Source organism: Falco rusticolus, chromosome 4 (genome assembly GCF_015220075.1).
Source record: "Falco rusticolus isolate bFalRus1 chromosome 4, bFalRus1.pri, whole genome shotgun sequence".
Classification (NCBI taxonomy): domain Eukaryota; kingdom Metazoa; phylum Chordata; class Aves; order Falconiformes; family Falconidae; genus Falco; species Falco rusticolus.
In genome coordinates this window covers 78,052,781-78,079,833 of record NC_051190.1, presented here as the reverse complement: position 1 = coordinate 78,079,833, position 27,053 = coordinate 78,052,781, and the positions used below count along the sequence as shown (strand labels likewise).

General features: G+C 48.4%; 1 protein-coding gene across 1 annotated transcript; it reads left to right on the top strand.

The window, feature by feature from the left end:
- Window positions 1–22,071: 22,071 nt before the first annotated feature.
- On the top strand, window positions 22,072–24,798 carry DLX5 (distal-less homeobox 5). Its single transcript, XM_037385779.1, has 3 exons — window positions 22,072–22,529; window positions 23,644–23,828; window positions 24,105–24,798. Exons 1-3 carry the CDS (start codon window positions 22,175–22,177, stop codon window positions 24,435–24,437), a joined length of 873 nt encoding a protein of 290 aa, XP_037241676.1. The 5' UTR covers window positions 22,072–22,174; the 3' UTR covers window positions 24,438–24,798.
- Window positions 24,799–27,053: the final 2,255 nt, after the last annotated feature.

Sequence of the window (27,053 nt, the reverse complement as noted above, 5' to 3'; positions counted from 1 at the left end):
TGATTCGTGAAAGTGGCATTTGTTTTATTACTTCTTTGAGATTTGATTTTACACTGAGATGTTGAACAATAATTTGTTCTTGTATGCTATGGAACAGTAGCAGCTCCAGGTGCTATAAAAGCACAAAGACTTTCAATTGCAAAAGCAAGCTCTAGGGAAAAAAATTATCAATTGTTTCAGTCTAACATATTAGGTAGTAGGATGGTCACAATCTCTTCAAAAGAAGAAAGTTGGAGACCTTCCACCAATGGAAGATAGCAACTACAAAGTGTCATAGCATCGTTTATTCTCCTATTTTGTTTTTTTCACCATATATAAACTGTAACATTCTTATATTAATCAATAGGGTAGAAAAAACAATGTGTATTCTAAAATCCTTGTCAATGAGTCTTGAAAGCAAAGTGTTTAATGGCACAATGATGTACTTTTGGAGCTTATGGTAAAAAGAACTTTCTGTAGGACAGAGGATTTTCTTGTGAGCTCTTCAAAACTTCAAAAGTTTTCTGCATCATGTTGACAAATAGGAGAATCCTGTCCAGTTCTAGGGTACATTCTGGATCTCAAACGTCAGGTTGTTTAAGAAATGGATACTCAAAATGAAGCCTACCTTTAAAAAATATCCCAACATTAATATCTGGCAAGTCTTACTGTGTTTGAGGGATCGTTTTTTATTTTTTATGCTTAGAGCAGCACAAGCATACCCTGAGCTGTACTGGAGGGGATCAATACTTCAGAAATTCTTCAAAAGAACAAGAATTGTATCACTTCTGTTGTTCAGCTTCATATATCAAAATTGTGTTCTTCATAGCTTCCAGAGGGCTTTGCTGTGACTCATTTACTGTCTTCCTGCACTCTGTTTTCAAAGTTATGCCCTGGGAGCAAAACTTCTCATTTAAGACCTGGATTTCAAAGTGCTCTAAAATCCACAGGCATCTCCGACATGTTTTGAAAATTGCTATACCTCATCAGAGCCAGGGGCAACATTACCCATGCAGGTCTGAAGTCTGTTGGTCTAGCAGGTCTTCAGATAATACCCCTTCTTTTCAGCCTTCCCAGGAGGACTGCATTTAATAAGCTCTGAAATCCACTGGGATATGATAATTGTCTTGAAAACTCAGTCGTGACAATGACTGCAGGACAGATAATGGTGCAAATCTGGGGTCATTCCTCCCTCCCTGTGGAACTGCTTATAGCAATTTTTGATTCTTGTTTTTTCATTAGCAGCTCAGAGAAATCTGAAGGTATGAATCCCATGAAATATGTGTATAATACAGTCTGATCCTGAGCTCAGCTCTTCAGCTGACCAAACTGACCACATCAAATTTACTGACATTTTGTAAACAGCCAGTTTAGAAATATTTAACACTACTGATTGATTAGAAAAAGAATAAAACAAAGTAAAAAACTGCTTTTTTGATTCTAGAACACGATTTTTTCTTGCTCTCAGTAACTGCATTCAGTTCCTGCTCAGCTATTGTCTGTATGATACATGTGCTGTTGTTGTACAAGCAAAAAAATAGGGATGCCACAGATATGCCACACCAATAGTGTGTGCATATATATGCTTACACCTATTTTTATATAAATGTATATACATATACATACATCCACATGTTCCTTCAAGCACACATATGTATGCCCATAGACACACATGTGCACGAGTGCACACAAAACGTTTTTGTTATTGTAGCAGTCTGAAGTAATGTACCAAAACCATATTTCCCAGTTTTACTTTGTAGTCAGTTTTTTTAAGGTTTTTAATACAGTGAGAGTGGTGGGGTTTTTTCTTTCTGGTAACTCATTCCAGTACTTTTGTATCCCACGCATGTGTACTTGACACTCACTGATTGCTTTGCATTCTTTCATTTCAAAATGTGCCTTCAGCTACATCAGGATTGCCTGTGAGTGCTGCATTCCCATTCAACAGATGGGAAACTTGAGAAACTGAGACATCCTGCAAACCTGGCATTCAGTAAGACAGTAGCAGAGACACTACAATAACTTAAGACTTTCCTGGGTCTCAATTCAGTGCGTCACCCAATAGCTCATATTGTCTTTGAGGTTTGCACAACTTTGTATTATCCACGCTGTGTCAATGTGACAGCTTTTATTTAAAATGTTTTGGACAATACCTTGTCATCATGTGATAAGTTACCCATACAAAACTAATGTAAAGTCTGTGGGAAGTTTGTAAAATCTTTCTATATACACCGCAGAGGCTCTCTCAACAAAGGGAACATGCAGCTATTGAGATCTGAAGTCTTAACCCTAAAATGAACTGAAAGATGTTCCTGCAGGAGTGTTGCAAATGCCACTAGCAGCAAAAGACTTGAAAGATACCGATTGTCTCTGATTGACATTAAGTAACAGAAATATGCCTTAAGGCAAGATTAAAACATTTACTAAAGAGGAAAAATAAACAGCATTACAAAAAAATGAGGTTTCCCCCCTTACACTTTAATAGTTACAAAATATTCTTCTGGCTCTTTAATTGCAGCTTGCAAAGGCTCTATACTGAGTCATTTAGTTTCTGGAACAACTCTGTCCTAGCCTTCTTATTGGCATTTACTCCTATGCCACCCACATTGAACTCCAAATCTGGATCCAAGGATTGCTGAGCTGTGAAGACTGTATTTGTATAATTCTGCCAGTTACCACCCATATAACCTCAGAAGAATCAAAGAGAACTAAAGATATGCTGAAACATTCAGAAGTCATATGAACACCACCTACCGGGAGATGCTCAGAAGTTTAAGGATATTTAACATGCATCCTATTCCATTCTCTGGTTGATCTTTTCAGGGTGGTGAAGGATGGGAAGGGGTCAAAGACGGCTGTTTGTGTTTAGCTATTTAGCAACATAGAAGTTTTGTATTCCACCATCTCACCTCCAGGTGGGGGTAAGTCAAATCCCAGCACTGTGCCACATTGCAGGGCCAAAGGCAGGGAGCTGAGTGTTGCCACAGGGTGAAAAAGCATGTTTAAAAGGAGATGAGGACTAAAAACGGCTAGAAGTAATTAGCATAGCTATGCTGTTTACCCATTCCACAGTTTGCTCATTCACTACCTAGAAATCATCCCTTCCTCAGCAGATGTCTTCTTTTTGCCTGCTTCCTAAAGAAAATGAACAATTTACCCAGGGCCAACAAGAGGTCAAGGCAAGAGCAGAGCAGCCTCAGCATCCTCACCCTCACCTGCATCTCCTGGATTCACCCCTCACCCAGGAGTTCCTGTGTCCAGTTTTGCTTGTCCCACAGGCGTTCTGTCTTTAGGCTTGACAGACAACGCTCTGAGGGCTTGAAACAAAGCATTCATCGCTTCTAGTGTCTGAATTAAGTGTCCTAATGATGGCACAGGCTCTGTGCTCCCGAAGAGCAGATTCTTTCAGGACATCTCAAAGTAAGCACCCAAATGTGAATAACACCAGCTTGCTCCTCAAGTATGTCCAGGTGGAGGCTGCAGCATGTAAAGCTCTCTGGTTCATCTCTACACACATATGTGAAGAAGGTGCATCTTTATGCATCTACATATGCAAGCAGACCTCTGTACTGAAAACAAGAAAACAGAAAATGATGTAAAAGGCCCCTCCCCACTCTGTTTAACTAGCAATAGCAGTGATCTGGCACACCTGAGGACACATGTTCTTCCATCTGTGTTTTTAACCAGGGTGCTCAACCCTCCCACCTTTAATTTCTGAGAATTTATCAATATTTTTCATAAATCCATAAATATTTGACCGCCTGTCTGTATTTCCTCATTCTCCCAAGTTGGACAAACAAAACTGGTTGATTCATTTCAGGTTTAAGTAAAGAATTTCTCATTTTCACTCCCTGACTTTCATGCATGAGCACAAGGCTGCATTGGCTGGGATGCCTTGGCTGAGTGGAAGATGTTTATTTGTAATAAAGATACACCAAAATCCCCTGTATCCACTGGAAATGATAAACATAGAAATATCTCCATGAGTCCAGTTTGTTAAAAAAAACTATGTTTACAATTACTATCTTTAGGTCCCAGTTTGTTGTCACGGTGTCTCTTTAAACAAATAACCCAGGCAATGCAGTGCCTTTCAGAGGGGGAACAAAGGTTACCACTGACTGTCCTCTTGCTGATCAAGAGATTCAGCAGATTTTTGTGGTTTGGATGAAAAAAAAAAAAAAACACTCTATTATCTGAACAAATAATTTTTTCTTAATAGTTTCTATGTAACCAAGTTCATGGGAAATTAAGAAAAAGTCAAATGAGGGAAGAGAATAACTAGGGGGACTCCTCAGAGTGTTTGATTATTACCCAGAATTATTGTGGAATGCACCTATGGACACATGCACGTGTCCAGCCACCTGCCAGAGGGCAGAAGGTTTATGTTAGCATTAAACATGGACACAAGTATCACGTTTAGTTTTCAGGCTGCATCTCGGTTGGTTACTGCAGTAAGAAAACCACTAGCATACATGACCACTTGCAGAAATCGTGGATGGCATGGTAACACAGGACAGCAACCCAGAAATCCGTATCTGATTTATTTTTTATTCATTATTAGGTATCACTGCGTTGAACATGAAAGTTCACATCCCATAATAGCTCCATTTAAAGAAGTTACACATATCAGAAAATATGGAAGACATTTTCCTGCTCTTGATTTTTTTTTTCCTCAATACAATATAGCCATTCAGAATCAAAACCCAGGATGTCATATCCAAACAAGCAGCTTCGCAGATACACACATTCCTGTTTTGTCCTGCATCCTGAATGCTGCCAGTCAGGAATCAAATGCCAATTCTGACGCGCTGAAATTACTTGAGGAGGGGAATCCAGCCCACAGTTGTCCCATTGCTAGCATCCCTGCATCCCCTGGAGGGGATGCCTAAATCTGATGTACAGAAGGATACATCTGCTGTATATGGTCTGGCAAGAACTTTCTACAATATTTTGACTGTCAGATTATCTCTATTACAGATTTCTGTTTTATTGCTATGAGGAAGACCATTTTTAGATCTTTATAATCCCAGGCTGAACCAGTAACACCTTACCATTTTTTCCTTTTCTGTTTTGCCTTTTCTCCTTCTGCCTCCTCCCTCTCCCCTTTTCTTCCTTGCAAACAGCACTGTGAAAAGCCCATTGTTGAGCGGTGGGGTTGTGGCATTAGGGTCAAATCCCTACCCCTTTGCTCACATTCCCTCTTCTCCTCTGTAAGGGATGAAATCTAAGTAAGGGAGTAACACACAACGCTGTACAGAGCGTTGGACTGCTTGCTTATGTTATACAAGATACGGCTCCAGTCTGAGCACTTCCTTGACTCCTGCTAAAATCAGTGTGTAATGGTACTCCAGTCTCCACGGATTAGGGTGACCTCCTTTAACGCAGAACTTTATATCAACACATTGTTCATATTTGCTGCTCTTGCTTCTGTGCACAATATTCACTATTTCTGGACAGCCTAGATTTTCTTCTTAGCACCTAGAAGCCTGTACAACACTGGACTGGATCTAGTCTGTGCTGTGTCCCTTAGCTCTGGATTGATTTGCTTCCATGAACTGGAACCAAAGCCTTCCTTTCCACACAGTGGATCCACACTCTTTCGAATGCTACACTGATACCACAGCTGTGTAACATTTCCAACCCAGTGCCACTCACTGAGTAAATTGGCACAGCCCACCCATTTTAGACAACAAGTATGATGATTTTAGAGGTGCTGGTTCTGCTGAACTGCATCATCTTGTTGAGGCAACAGAACTAAAAATTACAGCAGCAGAGCTGACGGAAGACAAGAGACTTGATACACTTGGAACACGGGAGCTGGTAGGAAATTTATTCTCTTTGCTATCCTTAGCATTCACATTTTCAGAAACAGACATGTTTTGATTGCCTCCTTTATTTATTTTTAATAACACTATTTGCCAGAGAAATACCTTACTGCTGGAGCACTATGCATTTGGCGTTGATTAGGTATAATTTTCTTCACAAGACTTACAGAGATCACATCATGTTAAAAGAAAAATGCACTTAAGAGGAGTGCCATGCAGAAATCAGGACTGTAACATTTTAGGATATCAGAAACCCCTGCTTACACGTATCTCTTGTATAAGAGCAAAGGAGGTGCTTTTGTTCATTTTGGAAGTCGTTTGTGGATTTCAGCTGGTTGCACCCAGTGTAAGTTGCTTTAACTCCTTTTTTCCTCTGACAGCCACTACTGAAGACAATAGAGAAAATTTGCACCATCTGAGGATTTGGTCAATGTTTTGCTTGTTTGTTTATTTGTTTTCCAACTAACAATAAGCAAGTGGTACATAAGTAAAATACCTCATATTTTCTGGTTTGCAATTTCTGTTTGTATTACTTGAGATATCTCTGGATGTTCTGATTTGTCATCCTGCCTTTTAGAAGGATGACATCCCCTTTCCTCACAGAGTCGAATCTGCACTGTTTTCTGCACGTAACCCTCCTGCAAACACTCTTACAGCCATCTGCATTGGCCAGTAGATGTCATTGTGTTTCCACTGCAAGAGCACATCAAACATATTCATCTGGCTGCAAATGCATGTCCAGTCCTGCAAACAATGCTGTTGATTATTTAGGTCTTTTTCTACCCTGCAGCGGAATATTTTTTAAAGATACTAAGCCAGAAAACAGTGAAAATTAAGTTCCAAGCATTTGATAGCTGTGACTAACTAGGCAGACTACCCTTGGTCTCAACTAATATAGTGCCAATGGCGTTATACAAACACAGCTTACTCAACAGGACACAAATCATTGTCAATAAACTGTTACAAAAGATGCCAACAGAAGAGGACAGAAATAATGTCTCATGGATTAGCCAGCTTCTTTGAGTAACCAGCTTGCTTTGCTGTGAGGTAATCTGCTCTTCAATACCCAGACAGGACTGAGGATTTGTACTTCAGAACTTTTAAGACCTTCAGAATGTAATGAAAAGTGGCTGTAGCCTGTTATTTTTCAGTTATTTTATCCTGAACTATGTTAACAGTTTCCTAATTTGCATGATATAATAATATTTGTGATGTAATTAGAAAATTTGAGGTCAAAATATGGTAGCAATAGAGAAGCAAACACTTGGCAGTAATCCCAGAGGTAGGGTTTTCCAGAAAGTCTGACATATTTTTTATCAGCAAAAACCCAAGAGACATCATTTTAGGTTTTATTTTTAACCATCGTTTCATAAACTTAATGAATGTAAATGGGCTTTGATATCTAAAAAGCTACATTCTCAATTACAGCTCATTTCCCAAGCTAAAGAAGAAGCACAAGACGAACATAGGGTGAAGTCAGTTTGCAACATCCACACTAGAAATGGCACGTAGGGCCAAATTCCCCATGGGCAGCAACCAGCAAGGCTCCACTGGCTCTAACAACACAGGAGACCCTTGACAGATTCAGCAGAGGACTGGCCTTTTGCAATGTGTTTTGAGTCCCGGGGGCTGGCCACAAAACTGAGTGAAGTCAATGGAAATCCTTGGCTTGCTGGCAGTGGGCGGTGGGTGAAGCCATGAATCAGGTTTTCTGGAGGCTGGGTGTAGCACATCTGTCTTGGGGTGAGGCAGCTGAAAGACATGGGCTTGGATTTGAAAAGATGAGCTCTATCTCATGGGTCTCTGCTCAAGCTTTGCTACCTCAGGAATAACCTGAGATGATGCTGTGGTAAATTACGTTCTTCCCTTGCAATGCCTACAAGAGCTATGAGGAGGGTGGCTCATCTTGCTTGCTCACAGAAATACTGAAACCCCTTTTCTGGCCTGGGAGACTTTTGCACAGGGAGTAATCACAGACTGGTTTGTGTTGGAAAGGATCTTTAAGGATCATCACATTCAACCCTCTGCCATGGGCAGGGACATCTTTCACTACATTGGGTTGCTCAAGGCCCTGTCCAACCTGACCTCAAACACTTCTAATGATGGGGCATCAACAGCTGTGGATGGGAACTGTGGCTGCTTTCAAGTTTGGATGTGAGGCGTATGCTGTAGGTACAGAGACCCTGCAACTGGGGACCCCTCTGGCTGTCTAGACCACCAAACCCTTCCATTTGGATGAGCAGAAAGATGCCCACTGGTGTCCCATAGGTACTACAGCAGTTTCCTCTGGGCTGTAAGACACATGGGACACATTTAAGGATCACAGCAGCATCACCTGCTGTTTTACAGATAAACTCACTTGCAAATACAGGAGCCATCCACAATGCAGAACTTGTCTTTAATAATATTCCAATGTCATCCTTTAGAAAAAAATAATTTCATGACAAAACATAAGCCTAACACTACAAGTGACATACCAATTTCCCACACACCACTCCACGCTCATGTCATACATCCCACTGCTGCTCACTCTCCAAAGCACACAGAGGAAACTGCACTGCTCAGCTGGGACTGGGCTCAGGCTGCTGAGGTCCCAGTGCCATGCCTCCAGGCTTTCGCATTTACCTGAGGTTTCTCATTGGAATAAGATAATTCAGAATTGTCCCCAGGTAACTTTTTTGATCCACATCAGCTGAGCCTTAAATATAAAATAAGAAAGAGGCAGCACTGTCTCAGGAAGCTGTATTCCCAGCTCACTGCTTCCCCATCTAATTCCTTTCACTCCTGCTCCCCATCCCACGCAGCCAGAGCTGGCTGGCACATTTAACTGAGGATTTAGCTGACTAAAAGCACATCAGCAACTTTTCTACTTTCAGATGCACACTATTTGCAGGCAACCTACTACATCATTACAGTGTGACGCTGTCAAACATACACAAAATGTAAAGGAGAAGAAAACAGAGCCCTGTTTTTTCTGTCTGCCTGAGGACATCCACACACAGGTGGAGACAGTGGTGTCTATGCTGCTGAGATAGATGTGGGCGCCCAAAGAGCTGACTTAAATCTGGACTCCAGCAAGTCTCCTCTGTCTCATTTTTCCACCTCAAACAGGGGAGGTAATGCTATTCCTTATCTCATTTCACCTGAGGAAACATGTTATCAGGGTTGGTAAGGTACTTACATACTACAGAGACTAGAAAATTTCCACTCCTGCAAAAGATCATGAAGAAATTACTGACTCTACTTGTTGTACCAAATGCAGTCGCTAAAGGAGAAGATCACTAACTGAAAAATGACAGTAAAAGTACTGACCTATCTCACTTCCTAAGCATGCCTTGGATATCCTCGCCAACACAAATGTTCCAATTTAAAAAAAAAAAAAAAGTACTGGTTGATGATGTAATTAGAGCCTGTGTTAGCACACACTTCCAGAAGGGAGATGAAGACATTCTGACTGTCATACATTTTGATAAATCCAAGGTTTGCTGTATTTGGAGCTGCCACTATCTTAATATTCTTTAGTTTTTAATGTAATTATGCAAGAGCTTGCATATCTTTCCTTGCTTAGAGCAGATCCAAGCATGGGAACAGTCAGGTGCAGGTGGGGGTTTTGCAGCAGGGCTCAGGGAACCAGAGCCGCCCTCCACCGCAGCCAGGGAGATATGTGATCCTGGGGTGGCTGCACTGCTGGCCTGCGTGGGTGTCACTGCAAGAGAATCTCTGCTGGGATCAGTTCCCCCTCATCACAGAGGCCTCAGAGAAGGACCTGACTTAGACTTGTCGCCTGGGATTCTTCTGCACACCCCAGCTTGTGCAGCCATGAATCTATAAGACATAGCGCTGAGAGGCATAAAAGGAGATGTGTTGGAGGTTTGGAATTTTTTTTTTGTTGGTTTTCTACCAAGTTATTTTTCTTCCAGCTGCCTTTTTTTACCCCTTTGTGGAGCTAGACTCTCCTAACTTAAACTGTTTAAAAGTTAGACAGTGAAGCTAATTTACTTCTCCAGGTTGCCTCTGCAATTAGGACTACCATGTCCCAACAAAATCTTCTCACATCTTAAGAGATGGATCTAACACTGATTTCTTCTGCTGCCTGTGATGGGAGTTGAGCCACCTGGGCACTTTGCTGCCCAGCTCAGGCACTTGACTTCTGAAGAGCCAAAGATGATGAACTGACTCCTGACCTGGTGAGTGCTGTGCCCACCTTTGCTAGCCATAATGGCAGGCTGTGCACCCACCAGGCTCTGCATCCTCCAGCCTCAGAGTAGCTCTACCTATACGTTGAATCTCTTGGCCATTTTTAAAAGAAAGAAAATACCAAACTTTGCAACAGCTGAAAATGTAAGCAAGAAAACTGCTCATGTTCATGCATAATAATTACTCTTCAGTGGGGTTATTTTGCAATCATGTTAATAACCTATTTATTCTAACTGTTCTTAGTACAGTATCATCACAAAACTCTCTTGGTGTGCTCAGTGTAGAAAGTCAGTTGAGATGCTGTAATGATGTCGAAATGAAATGCTGTCAGCGCAGATCTGTAAAATGACATAACGGTGTCAGAAATGAAAGGGAATCATATCAGAGTGTGTTCCAGCACCACTCAAAAATTTGTGAGAGGAAAGGGTGCCACAATTTGGGGACAATGTTTGTTATGACAGAAATGCTCAAGCAGCTTAAAAGGGAAACTGTGTTTGCCAGCCGCATCGCTTTTTAATCCAACAGATTTATCAAGAAGTTGTGCTAATTTCCTCTATAAATATCCCTGTGAGCAGAACACTTTGCTTCTGTGCTGCAGAAAGTGGTTTTTACGTGGTCACAACTCCAGGTTTCTTCTGAAATGGAACAGGAAGGTTCATTGCATTGTTTGCTTAAAGAGTAATTTCACTTTTGAGAGAAAGAAAAACAAAGCATTTCTCATTTCTCATCCCATACCGTATGGCGTCTACTCAGCATGTAAAGCTGGGGGAAGAAGAAGGAAGGGGGGGACATGTGGAGTGATGGCATTTGTCTCCCCAAGTCACCATTATGTGTGACGGAGCCCGGCTTTCCTGGAGATGGCTGAACCCCTGCCTGCCCATGGGGAGCAATGAATGAATTCCTTGTTTTGCTTTGCTTACACACACAGCTTTTTCTTTACCCATTAAACTGCCTTCGTCTCAGGCCATGAATTTTCTCACTTTTCCTCTTTCAATTCTCTCCCTCATGCCACTGGGGAAAGGGAGTAAGCGAGGAGCTGTGTGGAGCTTAGCTGCCAGCTGGGGTTAAATGGCGACAGTGAGGCTTAATTACCTTTATTATTAAAAAGGAGTGGTATCACTTCTGTTTGGAGCACTCTGACTTCAGCTTCTCCTGGGACCATGCTACACTTGTGCTTGAACACCTGTCCATAGCGCTTGGAGTGGCAGGCACGCCAGGAGATGTTCTGGTTACCTACGAGCCTGAAGAGTCAAACGTTAAACTCATGGCATATGCACACAGAGAGCAAAACCACCTTTATCTGCTGGGGTTTGGTGGATCTCCTGGATTACATGCAGTTACAGTGCTAAATGCTCGGAGTGTATTGTAGATGGTCTGGAAAGTGCTCCTGGCAAGTCAATTTGCTGTGCTTATATTAACATCCACTTTTATCCTAAATACTTGAGTTTGACAGTATTCTTGGTAGATGCAATAGATCAGGTACATAGCCCACCGCTGTCTCCTGACGCCTCTCCTAGGAGGGAGTGCTCCCTCCTCAAGGCATGTCCATCTTTCTCCACTTCAGCAATGGAGGCTGAGGGTGCTGGCGTAGGCTTGAGACATGCATTTTAGGTGGCTAAAATAAGGCAAGTTGCAAAGACCACATTAATGATGCTTACTGACCAGGTGGTGTCTGATGTTCATAGATAGAATTTTCAAATAAGCTGCCTAAAATTTCAGCTGATGTTAAGAATTTTTCTAAGTGCCTGTCTGCTGTAGGAGCTTACACTACATTTGCCAGTGCTTTGTTTAAATAACAGAATAGGTTGTTTATTGTTGATTTGTTGTTAATTACTTTCTTCCAGCCAAAGTTGTCTTTTAACAAAAACTGTAAATTTGGTTACTCAAAAATATTCTGTGACTTGATTTGAGAGGTTTTTATCTTCAACTGTCCATACTGAAAAAAAAGACAAAATAGTATGGAAGTCTAAAAGGTCCACACTGATATTTTACAACACATTTTCATTCTGTGATTACAAAATTTCTTTCATTTCCTTCATACAAAACCAAAGTCCCTAAAGAAACACTCAAAGCTGAAGTGAAATATTTAATTTCAGGTCAAGACAAATGTGTATTTTACATGATCTGAAAAATTTGTCAGAATTTCTGATTTCTACAACATTCAGAATAATTATTGAGTGATCATTCAAAATAAGGTTTTAAAAGACCCATCAGACTTTCCAGTGACATAAAATCCTAGCTGACATGCCTGGACTTTTTGAAAAGTGGTTACCTCATATCAGCAATGGCTGAAAACTGGAAAGCAATATTGCTAATTTCAAGGGAAAGAGAGTTTTCTGCAATGATTTTGCAACTTATTTCTGCTATAGAAATGATGGTAAGAAAAAAGATCAGTTTAATTTCTAAATAGATATTCAAGCAGATTAAAACTCCTCAGGAAATCTCTGAAGGTGCTGCTGGTTTCGACTAAATAACATTCTTCTGATATTTGTAATTTTGACAAAATATTTCCATTTGACTAGGAATAGCCCATTAGGCTTTTATTTGTGTAAAATATGCTCCCCAAAGTAGTAAAGAAAGGGGAAAATCATGTTTTACATTATGGTAAAATGGGGATATCGTTTAAATCCTTTCAATTAAAATCTGGATTTCTTCAAGGAAGGCTCAATATTCATTTTTTTTCCCTGTACAAACAGGATTTTCACTCAAAGGAACTCTCCAAGATCTTCTGTACATTCATACATTTTAAAAGTAAGTCTATTACTATGTCAAATGTGTCTCACCAGAAAAAGCTATTGACTTTTCCATTCTATTGCTTTAATTTTGCTCTACTCCTGTACATTGGAATACTCCAGGTGGGTGCTGCGTGTGCTTCTGATTATGCTGTGTTACACAGCAGGGAAACCTCTTATCTCAGACTGGTTGCCTGGCTGAGAAAAAAAACACATTTAAGGTAGTAAACACAGCTGTGGAAGAAGTATTTTCTATTTCCTTGCTGTTTGTTTTAATGTACTAAAATGACATAATTATGGAAGTCTGCAAAAATGCCAAAATGTAAAACAATAATAATTTGGTTTGTGTTTCTATTATAGTCTATATATCTTCAGTTATAGCTTTAAACAGTCCAAGAAAATCTTCATAAATCGCTTTTCTGCTTTACACTCTGTTTTGCACTTATAAATAAAATACAGAAGTTCAGAGAAAAGGAATTTAAAAGTAATCTCATGGTTACACTGGTATTAAGAAGTGTTCAAGTCTTGTTCTTGACATTTTTCATGCCAGCTTGGAACTTTTGGCTTGAAGATTTGTGTTTCTATTGTTTTCTTTTTGACTCTGTGCAAACACTTTAAAGATAGAAAATTTGCAGATCTGTGAAAAAAAAAAAAAAAAAGAATGGAGGTTTTGTAAATCTAACCACTGCAACTTCATTTGAAGAAAATGAAATCTGAACTCTGAAAGAGGACAATGCCTTTTATTTATTTTTTTTCAGCTTGCAAAGAAATAGAGTAATGCAATCCCTTTTATTTCCTACTTAAATGAAGCTGAAGTGTTTTCATCTGTGCGTGTAAAGTCTGCTTTGCAAAGAATAAATTCGGAGCACACACATTGTAAGTATTTGCGGAGAGCACCAGGCTTATATTGATTGAGTAAACAGCACTATAATATTGTAATTATAAAAACAAAATGTGCAGAAATACGTGATTGTCGCTTTTTTTTTTAACACTGTATTACTTTCTAAAGTCCTAGTGGGAAAAGATTAAATGAGAAGCCCTCAATAAAAAGTTCTGTGCCATTTGAACCATTTTCCATCACCTATTTCACCTGAGGAGGAACCAGATTTTGAGAGAGATCCTCAGTCCAAACTCTGCCCGCAAACACTCGAAGCCATCTCCCCTGAAATCCTGTGTAAGATAACACTAATGATGTCCTGGCCACTTCAGTCTATGGAAGGTTTCGTCTATTATATCACGATATGCAAGCAATCAAAGGGCCACATAAAGTTCTTTTGACTGTGGCTGGAAAGGTTCACACTGGCACCGTCGTGACTTTGGATCACACTGTACCATCCTTTCACTCCAACCACAACTATTATTTCACTGCCCAAGATTGTAATGTGACTGCCTTCCTTCATAATCTCTGCATTTTATCTAACTTTCCTTTTCCTTCTTATCCAGAGAGGATAATTGTCATCTCTTGTAGAACACAGGAAAAAGGCTGTGGACAGGCTTCAGGGCAATGGTTTTCTCTGCTCTCCAGACTACCTGTACCTTCTCCAGGCTGTAAGTATGTTGAGGAGCAACAACAAGCATGACGAGGATTTCTGATCTACCTAAATTCAGTAACAAGTGCCAGAGGAAGAAAAGATTTTACATCCAACCCATCATAGCAGAGTCCTCCAGCAAAGTGGAATAGAGAAGAGGGAAGGTGAGAGCTTCCAAGTCATGGGTACTGAAATGGGTAGGCCAAGGCAGAAGCTACAGCTCTGTGGTTCCAGGTACTGGAAATCCATCTACCCCCACGGAAACCAACAGGGACTCTTTCTACTGGTTTTGCCAGGACCTGGATCATGTTGGTGCTTTGTATCAGGGGGGTTCCCTGTGGACATCAGGGAGAAGGAAGCAGCAACCATGCACACCTTGTTGTAAAGAGCTTTACGGTTTAATTCTGGTCCTTCAAGTGATGAAAAGTCCCAAATCCAAACCCAGGCATCATCACGCGCCCACCATTTCTAAGAATGAAGGATTCTGAAATCAGGATGACGGCACATTAACCATGAGAATTTTATTGGGCAGCACATAAGGGAAAAAGTGGACTTTTTTATGAAACTGACAAAAAAGTTACTGGAAATACACAGATGTGAAGGCCAGAAGGGACCACAGCAACCAATTGCTCTGATTTCCTGCACAGCACAAGCCATACGACCTCATTTGGTCATGCCTGCACCATTCTTTCACCCTCTGCTTGATCCAAAGATCTCACTTGGAAAGGGAGGCATCTTCATGAAAAAGTACAAGTCACGCAGAAGCCACCATAATCCTTTGGGTTTTTTTTCCAAAGGTTAAATTACCCTTTTGAGAGAAGAAGAAAGAAAAAAAGATAAAATGTCCTATTTCTAATCCAAATGTATCTTCAGCTAAAAATCTTTAATGAAAATCCTTTTCCTTCTGTAGGTATTCACCCAGGTGGTACTTTACCTCAAAATACGTGCTTGCCTCAAAATCTCTTAAGAAAAAAATATTATTTCTCATTCCGAAACCAAAGCTTTTTCCTAATAATAAAAGGACTAGCAGGCTTGCAGAAGCACAAATGATACAGCCCTGTGAGCTATTTTCACTGACTAGAGAACATTGTGATGAAGAAATCTGAGCTGAAGAAGAAAATAACCTCCATTTTTCCAATAAATGAAGATCTTCACAGGAACGTAAAATGAATCTTAAAGCCGAGCATCTTGGTGTTTCTTGCAGCAGGGCCTCTTTCAAAGACAAAGATGTAATTCAAACCAGGAGACCAGAAAAAGAAGAAAAGTCTTTTCCTCTCTCTATGCTTATGAGTATGACAGTGACCTTACAGAGCCCCTGGAAAAGACAGCACTGACAACGCAGCCAGTGACATCCAGCTTCCCTGCAGGGCTGCTCACAGCTGCAGGCTGGACTGAGACGGAGGAGAAGGTGCCCCTGTGCTGCACAGGAAACTTTTAGGAGACTGAGCCTAGATTATGGCAGGGTACATTTTAGTGAAGGACACAAAAGCTAAGGCAGAAGATGAAATAATATAGCTGCGGAACTACAGTCACAGGGAAAGTCTAGCATATATTTATTTTAAAAATAATAATAAAGACTAAGCTATAACTGAGGAATGGAACACGAAGTAGGTTTTATGACAGATGTGAGTTATTAAGCCATTTCATAGATATTATCTACTGCTAGCTGGTGTATATACTGCCGGTGAGTACATATTGATAATAGGTGAGGCCAGAGGGACCATGTAACATAAGTAATAAGGACAGAACCACGTGACAAGAGATGTGCCTTTGCTATTTTGATCTTTAACCTGCAAGGTGTCCTGGCCCCTTGTTCAATGTCACTTCTCATATTCACTGCTCCAGCAGCCTAATTGCTGTGGTTTATTTCTGCATCGATTTGTATGGTTTACAGCTGCCTGATCTGAGCTGATTGCACAGGCATGCTAACCTCGCACTAAACTGAGCATTAGCTAAACAGGAGTTTCCGAGAGTTTTTCCTAAGGCTGCCATCGTCCGCAAATCCTTCAAGGTCTAAGTTATACAAGTCTGGCTGACCTCTGTAGGATAACATATTAGATCATTATTAAAAGAGCAAAAGGAAAATTGCAGGCTTAATTCCTGAGGTTTGTAGGGGAAAATCTGCGTGATGCGTTGCACGAGGGCCCCCGGGGGTGGGCGTCCCCGAGCCCCTCGGCCAGCAGCCCTGCCCTGCTCGGCTGAAAACACACCAAAGTGCCTGAAGAGCTATGCCTCAAATTCTTTGACCTGTCGTCTTTTAACAGGGATGTCAGAGATCTGGGAAAGCATTCCTGCGGCATTGGGATGCAAAGGGATTTATCTCACATCTGAAGTCCCGCAGAGAGGCAGCGACCCTGCTCCTATCTGAGAGGCCGAGAAGTGAGTTACGGCTGAAGGAGATGTGACAGGCGGCAGAGACTAAGCAGAGCGAACGGCTGTACAGGAGATGAATCAACCCTCTTCCTTGAGGAGCAACTGCCTTTGGCTACTCGGAGCTAAAAGCTACAGTAATAAATTTTAAGGTCTGAAAAGAGCATTACAGTCATCCATCCAGCCCAGCCGCCCACTCATCCAGGACACTGAATTTCCTGAAGTCGTTCGCTCCTGCCCCTCACGCCACCACAACTAAGGTCCTTTCCTTCTCTGCTCTTCCCAGCGTGCCACCACCACTCCGACCACCATACCAGACCCTCCCCGTGACACCACAGCCAGGCAGCACGGGCAGCTAGCACAAATATTTTCCCAGGAGTGTTTCTGGCAAAAAGAGCTTTTACGTCCAGCGGTGCTCACTCATGCTCTGCGTCAGAGCAGCACCTCCAGCAGCAGCTTTGCCCATGCAGCTCCAGGTCTGTGCTCAAATGTCTGTGACGGAAACCTCAAGCAACAAATTGCGCAGGCAGCCATGCTCCTGCAGCTCTCACTGCTGACCCAAACTGCAGATCTGAAGATGGCTCCACCTGGTTTGTGTCTTGTCTTTCTGGGAAACCACTGGGCCTCACATCAGTTGAAGTACCTATGGCTCCTGGAATCACAATGCCCAGCTACCTGTGGAGTGGGCAGGCAGAAGAACAACTCAATTGGAAGAAGTTGGGTTTTCTGACGTTTCCCTGCTGGCCTCCATGACCTCAGAAAGAGGCCAGTGTTACACCACGATAGAAGCACGTGGGCTGGGAATGGGAAAAAGCACTGGGACAGCCTTTTCCTGAAACATCCTGCCAAGCCCAGAGCAGATCTCCTTGTTTATGAAGATGGGGCCCTGTCCACCATGTCGAGCCATTGAATCAAAGAACAACAGGAGCTCCCCATCTGCCCCGTGAGCTCATGTGGACAGAGCTCCAAAAGGGAAGGGAATAGGTTTGCTCATTGAGCATTTCCCATTCTGGAGAGGCAGGCCATGGCTGGACTGTGACTGCCAGGCAATATCCTGCCTTGGGGAGGTTGCGAGGCATCAACAAACAGCTAAGCAACCCTGCAGTGACCCTGGCAGGCACACCCCGAGAAAGGAGAGAAGGGAGGCTGCAGGCAGGAGTCTCGTGTCCCCAGGAATCCCTTAACATCACCTTGTCCCGCACAGTCTGCTACAGCTGGTGCTAACAAGGAGCCCTGGCTCCTCCTTTTGGTCATGTCGACGCAATTTGAGGGAAATAGGTGCAAGTGTAAGCTGCTCATGTCAGCTCCTTGGCAAGTAAAAGAGACAGCCACAATTTGCCCTAAAAAACAAATTCTAATTCTTAAGATTGCATGTCATGGTTTTTATGCGCAGTGCGACTTGCAGGCCAGACAAGCGAGGCCAGCGGAGCCCAGGCTGCAGCCAACCCCAGCAGTGAGTCCATCAGCCGTGGAAATGCCGAAGTGACAGGTTCACTTCGTTAACTAGAGGCCTGGCGTTTCCCGGGCACGCGCAAGCAACTGGAAGAGAAAAGGCTGTTCCAGGGCTGGAAGACAACCGGAGCCTAATGAACGCTTTGGGATGGAGGGCAAACCACAAAAACAATGCCGGCCCCAGGGCTTCAGAGACCAGACAGGCTTCTGTCCCCAGGCCACATGCACTCCTTCCATCAACATAAATGGTGACCTTCACAGGAACACAAAACCTGCTTCTCTTTTGGAGGGACGCAAGTTCTCTAAAGCAGAGCGTGTCATGCCTAGGTGAAGAAACACCCATTTTTCTATCCCTAAACCAGCTGTACCCGGAGCCGGAGGCTCCACAGAAAGCTACTGAAATCCGAGCAAAAAGTCCTAGACTCTTTCCCTGGGGTTTTCTGACAGGTTTATTTCTCCTCTCCTGCTCCCAACTGTTTTTTTCCAGAATCCTTTCCTGCATTTCTCCCTTTTATCACTGGCCTGTGAAAGTCCTTCTGGGTAGTTCTCTAGCCCTCTCCACCACATTCCCTAGCTTTTGCCCATACTGGACATGACAAGGGTTTTACTTTGAAGTAGATGGTTTGGGTTGGGTTTTTTTTTTGCCCAGACTTAGGTGAGAATACAAAGATTTCAGCCCCTTTGTCTCTTCACTCTGAAAATACCAGCCTGGGTAAACAAGTCCTAAGCCTATGGTGATGCACTGGAGCACCCAGAGAGCCCTTGGTTGTCGAAGTTGTTCTAGATCGCCATTTTCTAATGCTGTAAAACAAGAGTTAATCCATGTTTCCACTGTGGAGGGCTGTTTGGTGGTGTTTTTTTTAAAGAAGGGGGAAAAAAATTCCTTTCATTCTTTGCCAGCAATTTCCATGGAAATAAAGTTTCCAGCAAAAACTCGGTGCCCAAACGAGAACATTTTATCCAGAAAGTGAAGGATTTTCTCCGAACAATTGCAAGACTTCATCCAAAAGTCTGAGAGGCTTCATCCGAAATCTTTCGGTCGTTGGCTGGAAACAAAGCAGCGCCGAGCGGGAGCGGCCGGAGACCCGCGGGCAAAGCCCCGCTCCGCGGGGAGGCCGGCGGTTGCTCGGCCGCGGGGATGCTGCCGAGCCGGGCGCGGGGAGCGGCGGGCACCGGCCGAGGCACAGCGCCCCGGCCCCGCCGCGGGGCTCGGTCGGGGGCCCCAGCGCTGCCTCCGCCGCCGCTCCCCGGCGCGGGCGGGAACAATCGCCGCGTTGTCCGGCCGCGGCCGCCGGCCCGGCGGCTCCCGCGCCCCGGTCCCCGTGCCCTGCGGGGACAGCGCTGGCGGGGCCGCCCAGCTCCGCGCCCGCCGCCGCCGCTCAGTCTGGCCCCGGCGGCGGCGGCGGCGGCGGCGGCGCGGGGGGGCGGGGGGGGAGGCGGGCGGCGCGCAGGTAGCGCGGTGGCGCGGCGCCCCGGGCGGCCACGCCGTGGCGCTCTTGCTACGGGCACGGCCGCCGCGCGCCTCCGACGTGGCCGCGGCCGCGGCGCCCCACGAGCCGGGAGAGGCGGCAGGCGCGGCCCCCCCGCCCGCGGGCGAGCGGGGCTCGGGCCGAGCGGGCCGGGGCCGGGCGCGGGGGCCCCGGGCAGCCGCTCAGGCGGCGCGGCGGGCATGTGCCGGTAAACAATGAGCATATTGTGAAATAGAAAACAGACTCCGGCTCCCTCCGAAACGCGCGCTCTCACCGGATGTGTTAAATAAAAACCGCTGGGGGAAAAAAGCGGCAGAAAGTCAAGAAAATCGCGTTCGGGCTGGGAAGGACGGGGGGCAGGAAACCCGCAAACAGGCGGGTTTGTGTGCCCTCGGCTCGGTAATCCTCGCACGGACTGCAACGGCTGCGGATGCCTTCAAAAGAGCTCAGCTCGGGGGTTTTGCGGCCGTATCTTGTGGATTTCTGTCTTTTTTTTTTTTTGCCTTTAAATATCGAAACTTTTTTCTCCCCCTGCCTTGCCACTGAATAAAACAAGAGCAAATTTTCTCTGGTGCAGTAAACCGATCCAGATTTCCCCGGTGAGCTGCAAAAATAGCTTCCCGGTTCGGCTCGGCCGGGACCCGCCGCGGCTCCGGTCGCTGCCGGGGCTGGATGCGATACCGGCGCCCAAGTCCTCCCCTGTTTTCTCTCTTCAAACGGCACCTTCCTGCCCGGACGTGTTGAAGTGCAGTGCCCTGGAATTTATGACACAAATGGGCTTTCCCCCCACCACCACCATCCCACCCTCTCCCCCTCTTCATCTGTTTAAGATCTCTACCGTCCCTTCCAACTGGATGCAAATTGGGAGCTTTAATAAACTTACTTCCCCCCTCCCCAGTCGTAAACATTCATCCCTCTCCGGTTCCTCTCTTTAGGAAAAAAAATAAAGGTGGGGGGAGAGATATTTCCAATGGATTTAAGCAAGTGATTCGTATAATGAAATGCTTAGGGATTTGTTTAATGTGATTTTATATGAGCTGTGGACATTTCCAAAGCAAACAATAAGTTCAAGTACAACATGCACGGTTGTGTTACAAGTGTTACCCAGCTGGCTTGGAGATCTTCGGTGAGCAAACAGGCTAAATCTGGAGAGTAAACAACTTCAGAAAAATCTACAACTCCAGGTCACTGAAAACAGGCTTTTATTTGTTTTCCTTAGTGTCTAGTAAAATCTGGTCCATTTTTTTTGCTACGCTGCTGTAAAATCACCGGGGACGGGCATCACCAGCCCGTGGCTCGCCCCGGCCCGACCGCGGAGCCCACCCTATGGGACCTCGGTGCGTAGGCGGCCGCGGAAAACCGGGTGCAGATGGAGGCGGGTGCGGGTCGAGGTACGGCGAGGGGGGGGGGGGGAACACCCCCGCGCAGCGCCAGCCACCTCTGGGGGGCTGTCACCCGGGAAGTGGGGTCTTGCGGCGGCCTCCCAGCGGAGGAGCCCCGCGGCGGCCTCCCAGCTCTCCTGCCCACGCGTGAGGGCGATTTCAGCTCCCCTGACGACGGGCATCTGACCCCGGCCCGGAGCCGGACCAGACGGCGAGCACCGCCACGGGGCGGCGAGGAGCGGCCACGCGTGGGGCCGGGCGCGCACGGGCACACCTGGCGGGGGCCGGCGCCCCGGGGGGCCGGGGGTTCTCCGCCCACGGGCGTCGTGCCGCAGCCAGGTCGCCGTTCGCGAAACCCGCGGGGTGGGCGCCCCTAGGCTGTACGGAGTCGCCGGTGCTCCCGGCAGCTCCCCCACGGCTCCACGGCCCCACGGCAGGGCGTCCCGCCGGGAGGCTCCCGCCCGGCTCCGGGCCGCGCTAGGGTCTTCGACGCAGGAAATGATGTAACTAAAATTCAAGATTTTGGGGGGTGGTGGACGGGGGGGTGGTGTAATACGATTTACTTTATTTAACGCAGACGTCCCGGACGGCGTCCCCTCAGAGAGGGAGGACGATCCGAGGGAAACAACCCCGGTTAGACGCTGATGGTTACCGCCACCCGATCAGCGATCGCGCTGGGAACCAGGAGCGCCCGGTGCGTTGTTCCCAAGCCACCAGCGTAGCCAAGAGGGGACCGGACGGCAAATCCGAGCGGCGTGGCTGCAGCCCTTCCCCGGGGCGCTGCGGGCGGGAGGTGCGGGGGCACCGGGCTGCGCGCCCGCGGGGCGGCGGGGCCGGCCGAGACCCCTCGCTGGGAGGAGGGAGCCGGAAACCTTCCAATCGCGGCGCTCCGGTTCGGAGATTGCTGTTGGTATTCACTTTAAAAGAGCTTTGAATGGGACTTTTTTTTCCCCTTCCCCCCCCCCCTTTTTTTTTTTTTTTTTTTTAAGCCAAAGCTTTGTTGTGCTAAACTAGTTGGACGAGTTAGGGTGTCGCTGCTCCCGATTGCTCTGGCCAATGGAACCCGATCCACCCTGCTGTGCGTAAGAGCGCAATTAAGGATTTAACCAAGCCTATGCTGCGCCCCAGCCAGCAGTCTGCCGGAGACAGACACAGCGCCGCAGCCTCCTCCCCCAGACATGTCTGCTTAGACCCGAGCAGCCCCAGCAGCCAGCCCCAGCCAGCCGCCGGCTCCGAGCTATGACAGGAGTATTTGACAGAAGGGTCCCCAACATCAGATCCGGCGACTTCCAGGCTCCTTTCCAGACGGCCGCAGCCATGCACCACCCGTCCCAGGAATCTCCCACTTTACCCGAGTCCTCGGCTACGGATTCCGACTACTACAGCCCGACGGGGGGAGCCCCGCACGGCTACTGCTCGCCTACCTCGGCTTCCTACGGCAAGGCGCTCAACCCTTACCAGTATCAGTACCACGGCATGAACGGATCTGCTGGGAACTATCCTGCCAAAGCCTATGCAGACTACAGCTACGCCAGCCCCTACCACCAGTACAGCGGGGCTTACAACCGCGTACAGAGCTCCGCCAGCCAGCCAGGTGAGAGCGGGGGGCCGGGGGCAGCGGGGAGCAGCCGCGGCGGTGGGGAGGCTGGGAGAGCCCCGGCAGAGCCCTGCACCGCGGAGTGCGGATGGGCAGCTTTCCCTGAACCACAGGGAAAAATTAAGAAGAAAATTTAAAAAAGTAAACGGGGGGGGGGGGGGGGTGGAAAAAAAAAAGTTTAAAAAAAAAAAAAAGTGGAAAGCTGGTCTAGTTTTCCTGAGCAGCTCGCACGATCTAAAACAAGGCCCTAGGACTGGTGCTTTGGAGAGGCAAACGTCGGTCAGCAGCCCCCGGGCCCCCACGGCCGCCTCCCTCCTCCTACTCCCCGCAGGAAGAGGGGGGGAATAGCCGAGCCTTGTTGCGTGTCTCAAACTCAGGTTCGCGGTGGCAAAGAAAGTTTCCTTCCCCCTGTGCTGGGGGCGCGGGGGAGGAGACTGGGAGGGGGAGCCCAGCCGTGGCGGGACTGCGAAGCCGGAGGGGTTTTTACCAGAAAAAGACGCGGTTTTAGCGCTTTCCATTTACTTCTTTGTAAGCTGGGGGGGGGGGGGGGGGGGGGGGGGAGGGGAGCGGGGGAGGGTTAAAAAAAAAATAAAGCAAGCTCGTAGCCAAGCCAGGCGTCTGGGGCTTGGCTGGGACGAGTGCGGCTGCGGCGGCGCTTGGGGACACGCCGGCGGCGGCGGGGGGAAGGCGCGGGCGTACGGGGGCAGCGGTCGGTGCCCTGGGTAGGGCTGCGCTGCGGGCCGGCCTCTTCCCAGCAGGGCACCGATAACCCTCCCAATGCCCCTGGCGGGCGCGCAGGCCCCGCGCGCCCTGCCGCGCCCGCGCAACGCTGCGCGCCCGGCGGGATGCCCGGGGCGGTGCGGGAGGCGGGGGGGCGGCCGAGGCCCGGCGCCGCGGGAGCGAGGCCCCCACCTCACCGCGGGGAGCCGGCGGAGGGTGCGCGGTGTCGCCGCCCGGGGGGGGCCGGGGGGACCCGTCGGGCCGGCGCCGCTGCCCGGCCCGGCCCGCGGGCGGGATGCCGGCGGCGCAGGCTGCGCGGCGCGGAGCGGAGCCGTACCCCGCGCCTTAACGTCTGCGTCTGTGTCTCTCTCCCGCCCTTGCGCCCGTGCAGAGAAGGAGGTGGCGGAGCCCGAGGTGAGGATGGTGAACGGCAAACCAAAGAAAGTGCGCAAACCCCGGACTATTTATTCCAGCTTTCAGCTGGCGGCGTTGCAGAGGAGGTTTCAGAAGACCCAGTACCTCGCCCTGCCCGAGCGGGCCGAGCTGGCCGCCTCCCTGGGGCTCACGCAGACACAGGTACCGCGATCGGCTCGGCTCGGCTCGGCTCGGTTAGGCTCGGTTCGGCTGGCCTAAGCCGTGGCCGGCTCGGCCCGGCGGGGCGTTGAGCCCCGGGTCCCCCCGCGGCGCGGCGGGAAGGGCGAGATCGGGCCCCGCGGAGGGGCTGGGAGGGCAGCGGGGAACGGTCCCCCCGCAGCCGCGGAGCGCCGCTTTACCGGGCGGGCACTAATGGTGTCCGTTTCCCTCCCCCCTCCCTCTTTCCTCTCCTCTCCTCTCCTCCCACCCCCCTCCCAGGTGAAAATTTGGTTTCAGAATAAAAGATCCAAGATCAAGAAGATCATGAAGAACGGGGAGATGCCTCCGGAGCACAGCCCCAGCTCCAGCGACCCCATGGCCTGCAACTCTCCACAGTCGCCTGCGGTTTGGGAACCTCAGGGCTCATCCCGCTCCCTCAGCCACCATGCCCACGCACACGCTCACCCTCCAAACTCCAACCCGTCCCCTGCATCCAGCTACCTGGAGAGCTCCGCTTCCTGGTACCCCGCTGCCAACTCCATCACCTCCCACCTCCAGCCCCACAGCTCCCTACAGCACCCGTTAGCGCTGGCCTCTGGGACAATTTATTAGAGTCTGACCCTTATTTTATTTTTTAATATTTTTTTTGTTGTTGATCCTTGGACTCCTGTGTTTTACTGTTAAGGAATAATAACGAAAGGAATGCATATGGGGGATTTTTAAAAGGGAAAAGAAACAAAATTATTAAAATGTGTAAAGCTTGTGCATGTAACTTATTGCATTTCAAAGGAAACCCTTTTTTATACAATACGGACATTTTTTGGCTCAGCTGTGGACACTATCAATGGTGCCTTGAAATCTATGACCTCAACTTTTCCAGAGACTTTTTTTCAATGTTATTTTAACCCTGTAAATAATTGTAGATAGAGGAATTAAACTGTATATTCTGAATAAAATAAAATTATTTCGACCACGAGAAACGTTTCCAAATTACCCCTTCTTCTATTATTAAGATGGGAAAAAAATGCTAATTTGCTTGCAGAGAGCGACCGAGGACAGAGGGATTTTTGAGGGGCCCGATTCTCGGAGCTCCCATTCTGCCACCGTGCGGTGCCGCGCCACCGCAGACCCGGGCGTGTCGGCAGGATCTGACCCTTGCAGGTCCCCACGGGCGAGCCGAGGGGCGGCGATGCTCTCTCCCCCGCTGGAAAAGGGGCTTTTGCAGGACCGCGTACACCTTGTCGCCCAGTGATTTAAGCTGAAGCGAAAGCTGCCCATCCTGACGCTAGAAAGCAAATCTCTCGCCTTAAGCCGCTCTGAATCCTTTCCTGAGAGCAATTAGCGTCGAGAGCCGCACACTCCACAGCCCATCAGTCGCCCGTGTGCGCTCGCCTAATTATACAAATTACGTTTCCGTCAAAGGGAGCCACTAAATGTGAGAAAAGGATGAAATAAGGGCCCCGCTCCCCTTGCTCCTGTTAAAAGCCTGCAGCGGCTGCGGCTGAAGGAGGGACTTTGCGGAGGTACTTTTATTTTTTCTTTTTAATCTCTCTATCCACACGATTTAGGGGAAAAGAAGCCGGGCGGCGGAGCCACTGCTGTCGCTGCCCGGTGCCGGAGGCTCGGCTTGAGCGAGGTGGCCGGGGCCACGGGCGCGGCAGCACGCAGGGGAACGGACCCCTCTCCCGGCAGCACCCCCGGGCCCTCCCCGGCAGCGCTCGGCCCGCGGGGCCCCCACGGCGGCGCCCGCTCCCGCCGGGGCCCCCCTCTCCGCGACCGCCCCGAGAGGAGCGGGGAGCCGCGCTGGGGATTCACGGCTGTGCGGGGTAAGGAAGCAGCACTGACCGTGCCACAGGCGTCGCTTGAAGGATCCCCCAGATAAAAAATGGGTCCCTGCCACCCGGGATGGTGGGAAGAGCGCTGGCAGAGCTGGGAGGCGAGGCCTGAAAAGGCACGCTCCTGCCCTGGGGCTTGCTTACCTGTCTCCAGCCTTCCTCCCCTGCCCTCCCCCGCCTGCCTTCTCCCTCCTGCCACGGTTTGTGCGTGAGGGTGAGTGCGTGTGGAGTGTGCGTGCGTTCTCCCCAAAGAGAGAAGCCCGGGGTTGCTGTTTTGTAACAGGTTTGGGGATTGGTAAATGGCTTGCAGTACAATAGACCAGTTTGTTCGGTAAAGCTGCTGCCTGCACGCCGGGGAGGGCTGCGTGGGTGCCGGAGAGAGGGCGGCGGGGGCCGCCGACGGCTGCCCACCCCTGCCCGCCGCCGGGCGGGCGCTGCCGGCTAGCGGGCCGCCCTGCCGCCGGTGCCCCGCCGCTCCCCGCGTCCTCTCCGCGGCCCTGGGGACCGGCTCCTGCTCATTGCACTCGTAAGGTTTCAGGGGCTTCCCGTGACTCTGCTGAAAAGCTCGGCTTTGTCTCTTCTGATTTAACTTTCACCCCTTGAAAAAAAACAAAAAACACCACACCAAACAACAAACGACCTTTTAATTTTCTTCCGTTCTTTTCGTCGTTTCCCTCTAGACAAGCATTAATATTTTTTTTCCAACCTGAAGCAGGAGATTCTCCCCTCCCCGAGGCCCCTTCCCTTGCGGAAAGGCTGGGATGCGAGAGGTGGAAGTCTATTTCCCAGGTCGGTCCACCCACCCTTTTCTCTGAGGAGCTGCCGCGGGGCTGTTTGGTTACGGTAACCTGCCGGGGCCGGGAGGGCTCGGGCGGACAGCGCAGGAACAGCTGCGGGGAGGCGGGATGCCGGGCAGGGATGGGAATTTGCTCTGCCGGCGCTGGCCGGGCCACCTGGGCTTTAGCACGGCTCCCCTCGCCGAGCCAGCCGAGTCAGCTCGGCTCATTTCCGTGCCGGTCCCTCTCCCCGCTTAATTTCTCCTCCTCCCAGCTCGAGGTGGTAGTGGGCAGGTCGGGGAGAGCCCGGCATCCCTTCCTGGGAGAGGGAGGCCAGGCCCGATTAGGAAATGCCCCTCGTCGTGGCTCCGCGTCGCCGTGGCCCCGACCCCAATGCACACGCAGGGTCTACAGCCGCCCGCCCCTTCGTGAAAGCCCCAGGCCGAGGGGGATGCTCCTGTCCCCATACACACAGGCAGGCACTCCCCGGGGCTTCTCCTCGCCCAGGCGCACCCCCGGGGCTCCGGCGGCGGCCGCAGGGAACCTGGCTTGTCCGGGCCTACCCCCTTGCCTCCCCGGGAAAGGGATGGGATCAACTGTCCTTTGTCTGACGCTGG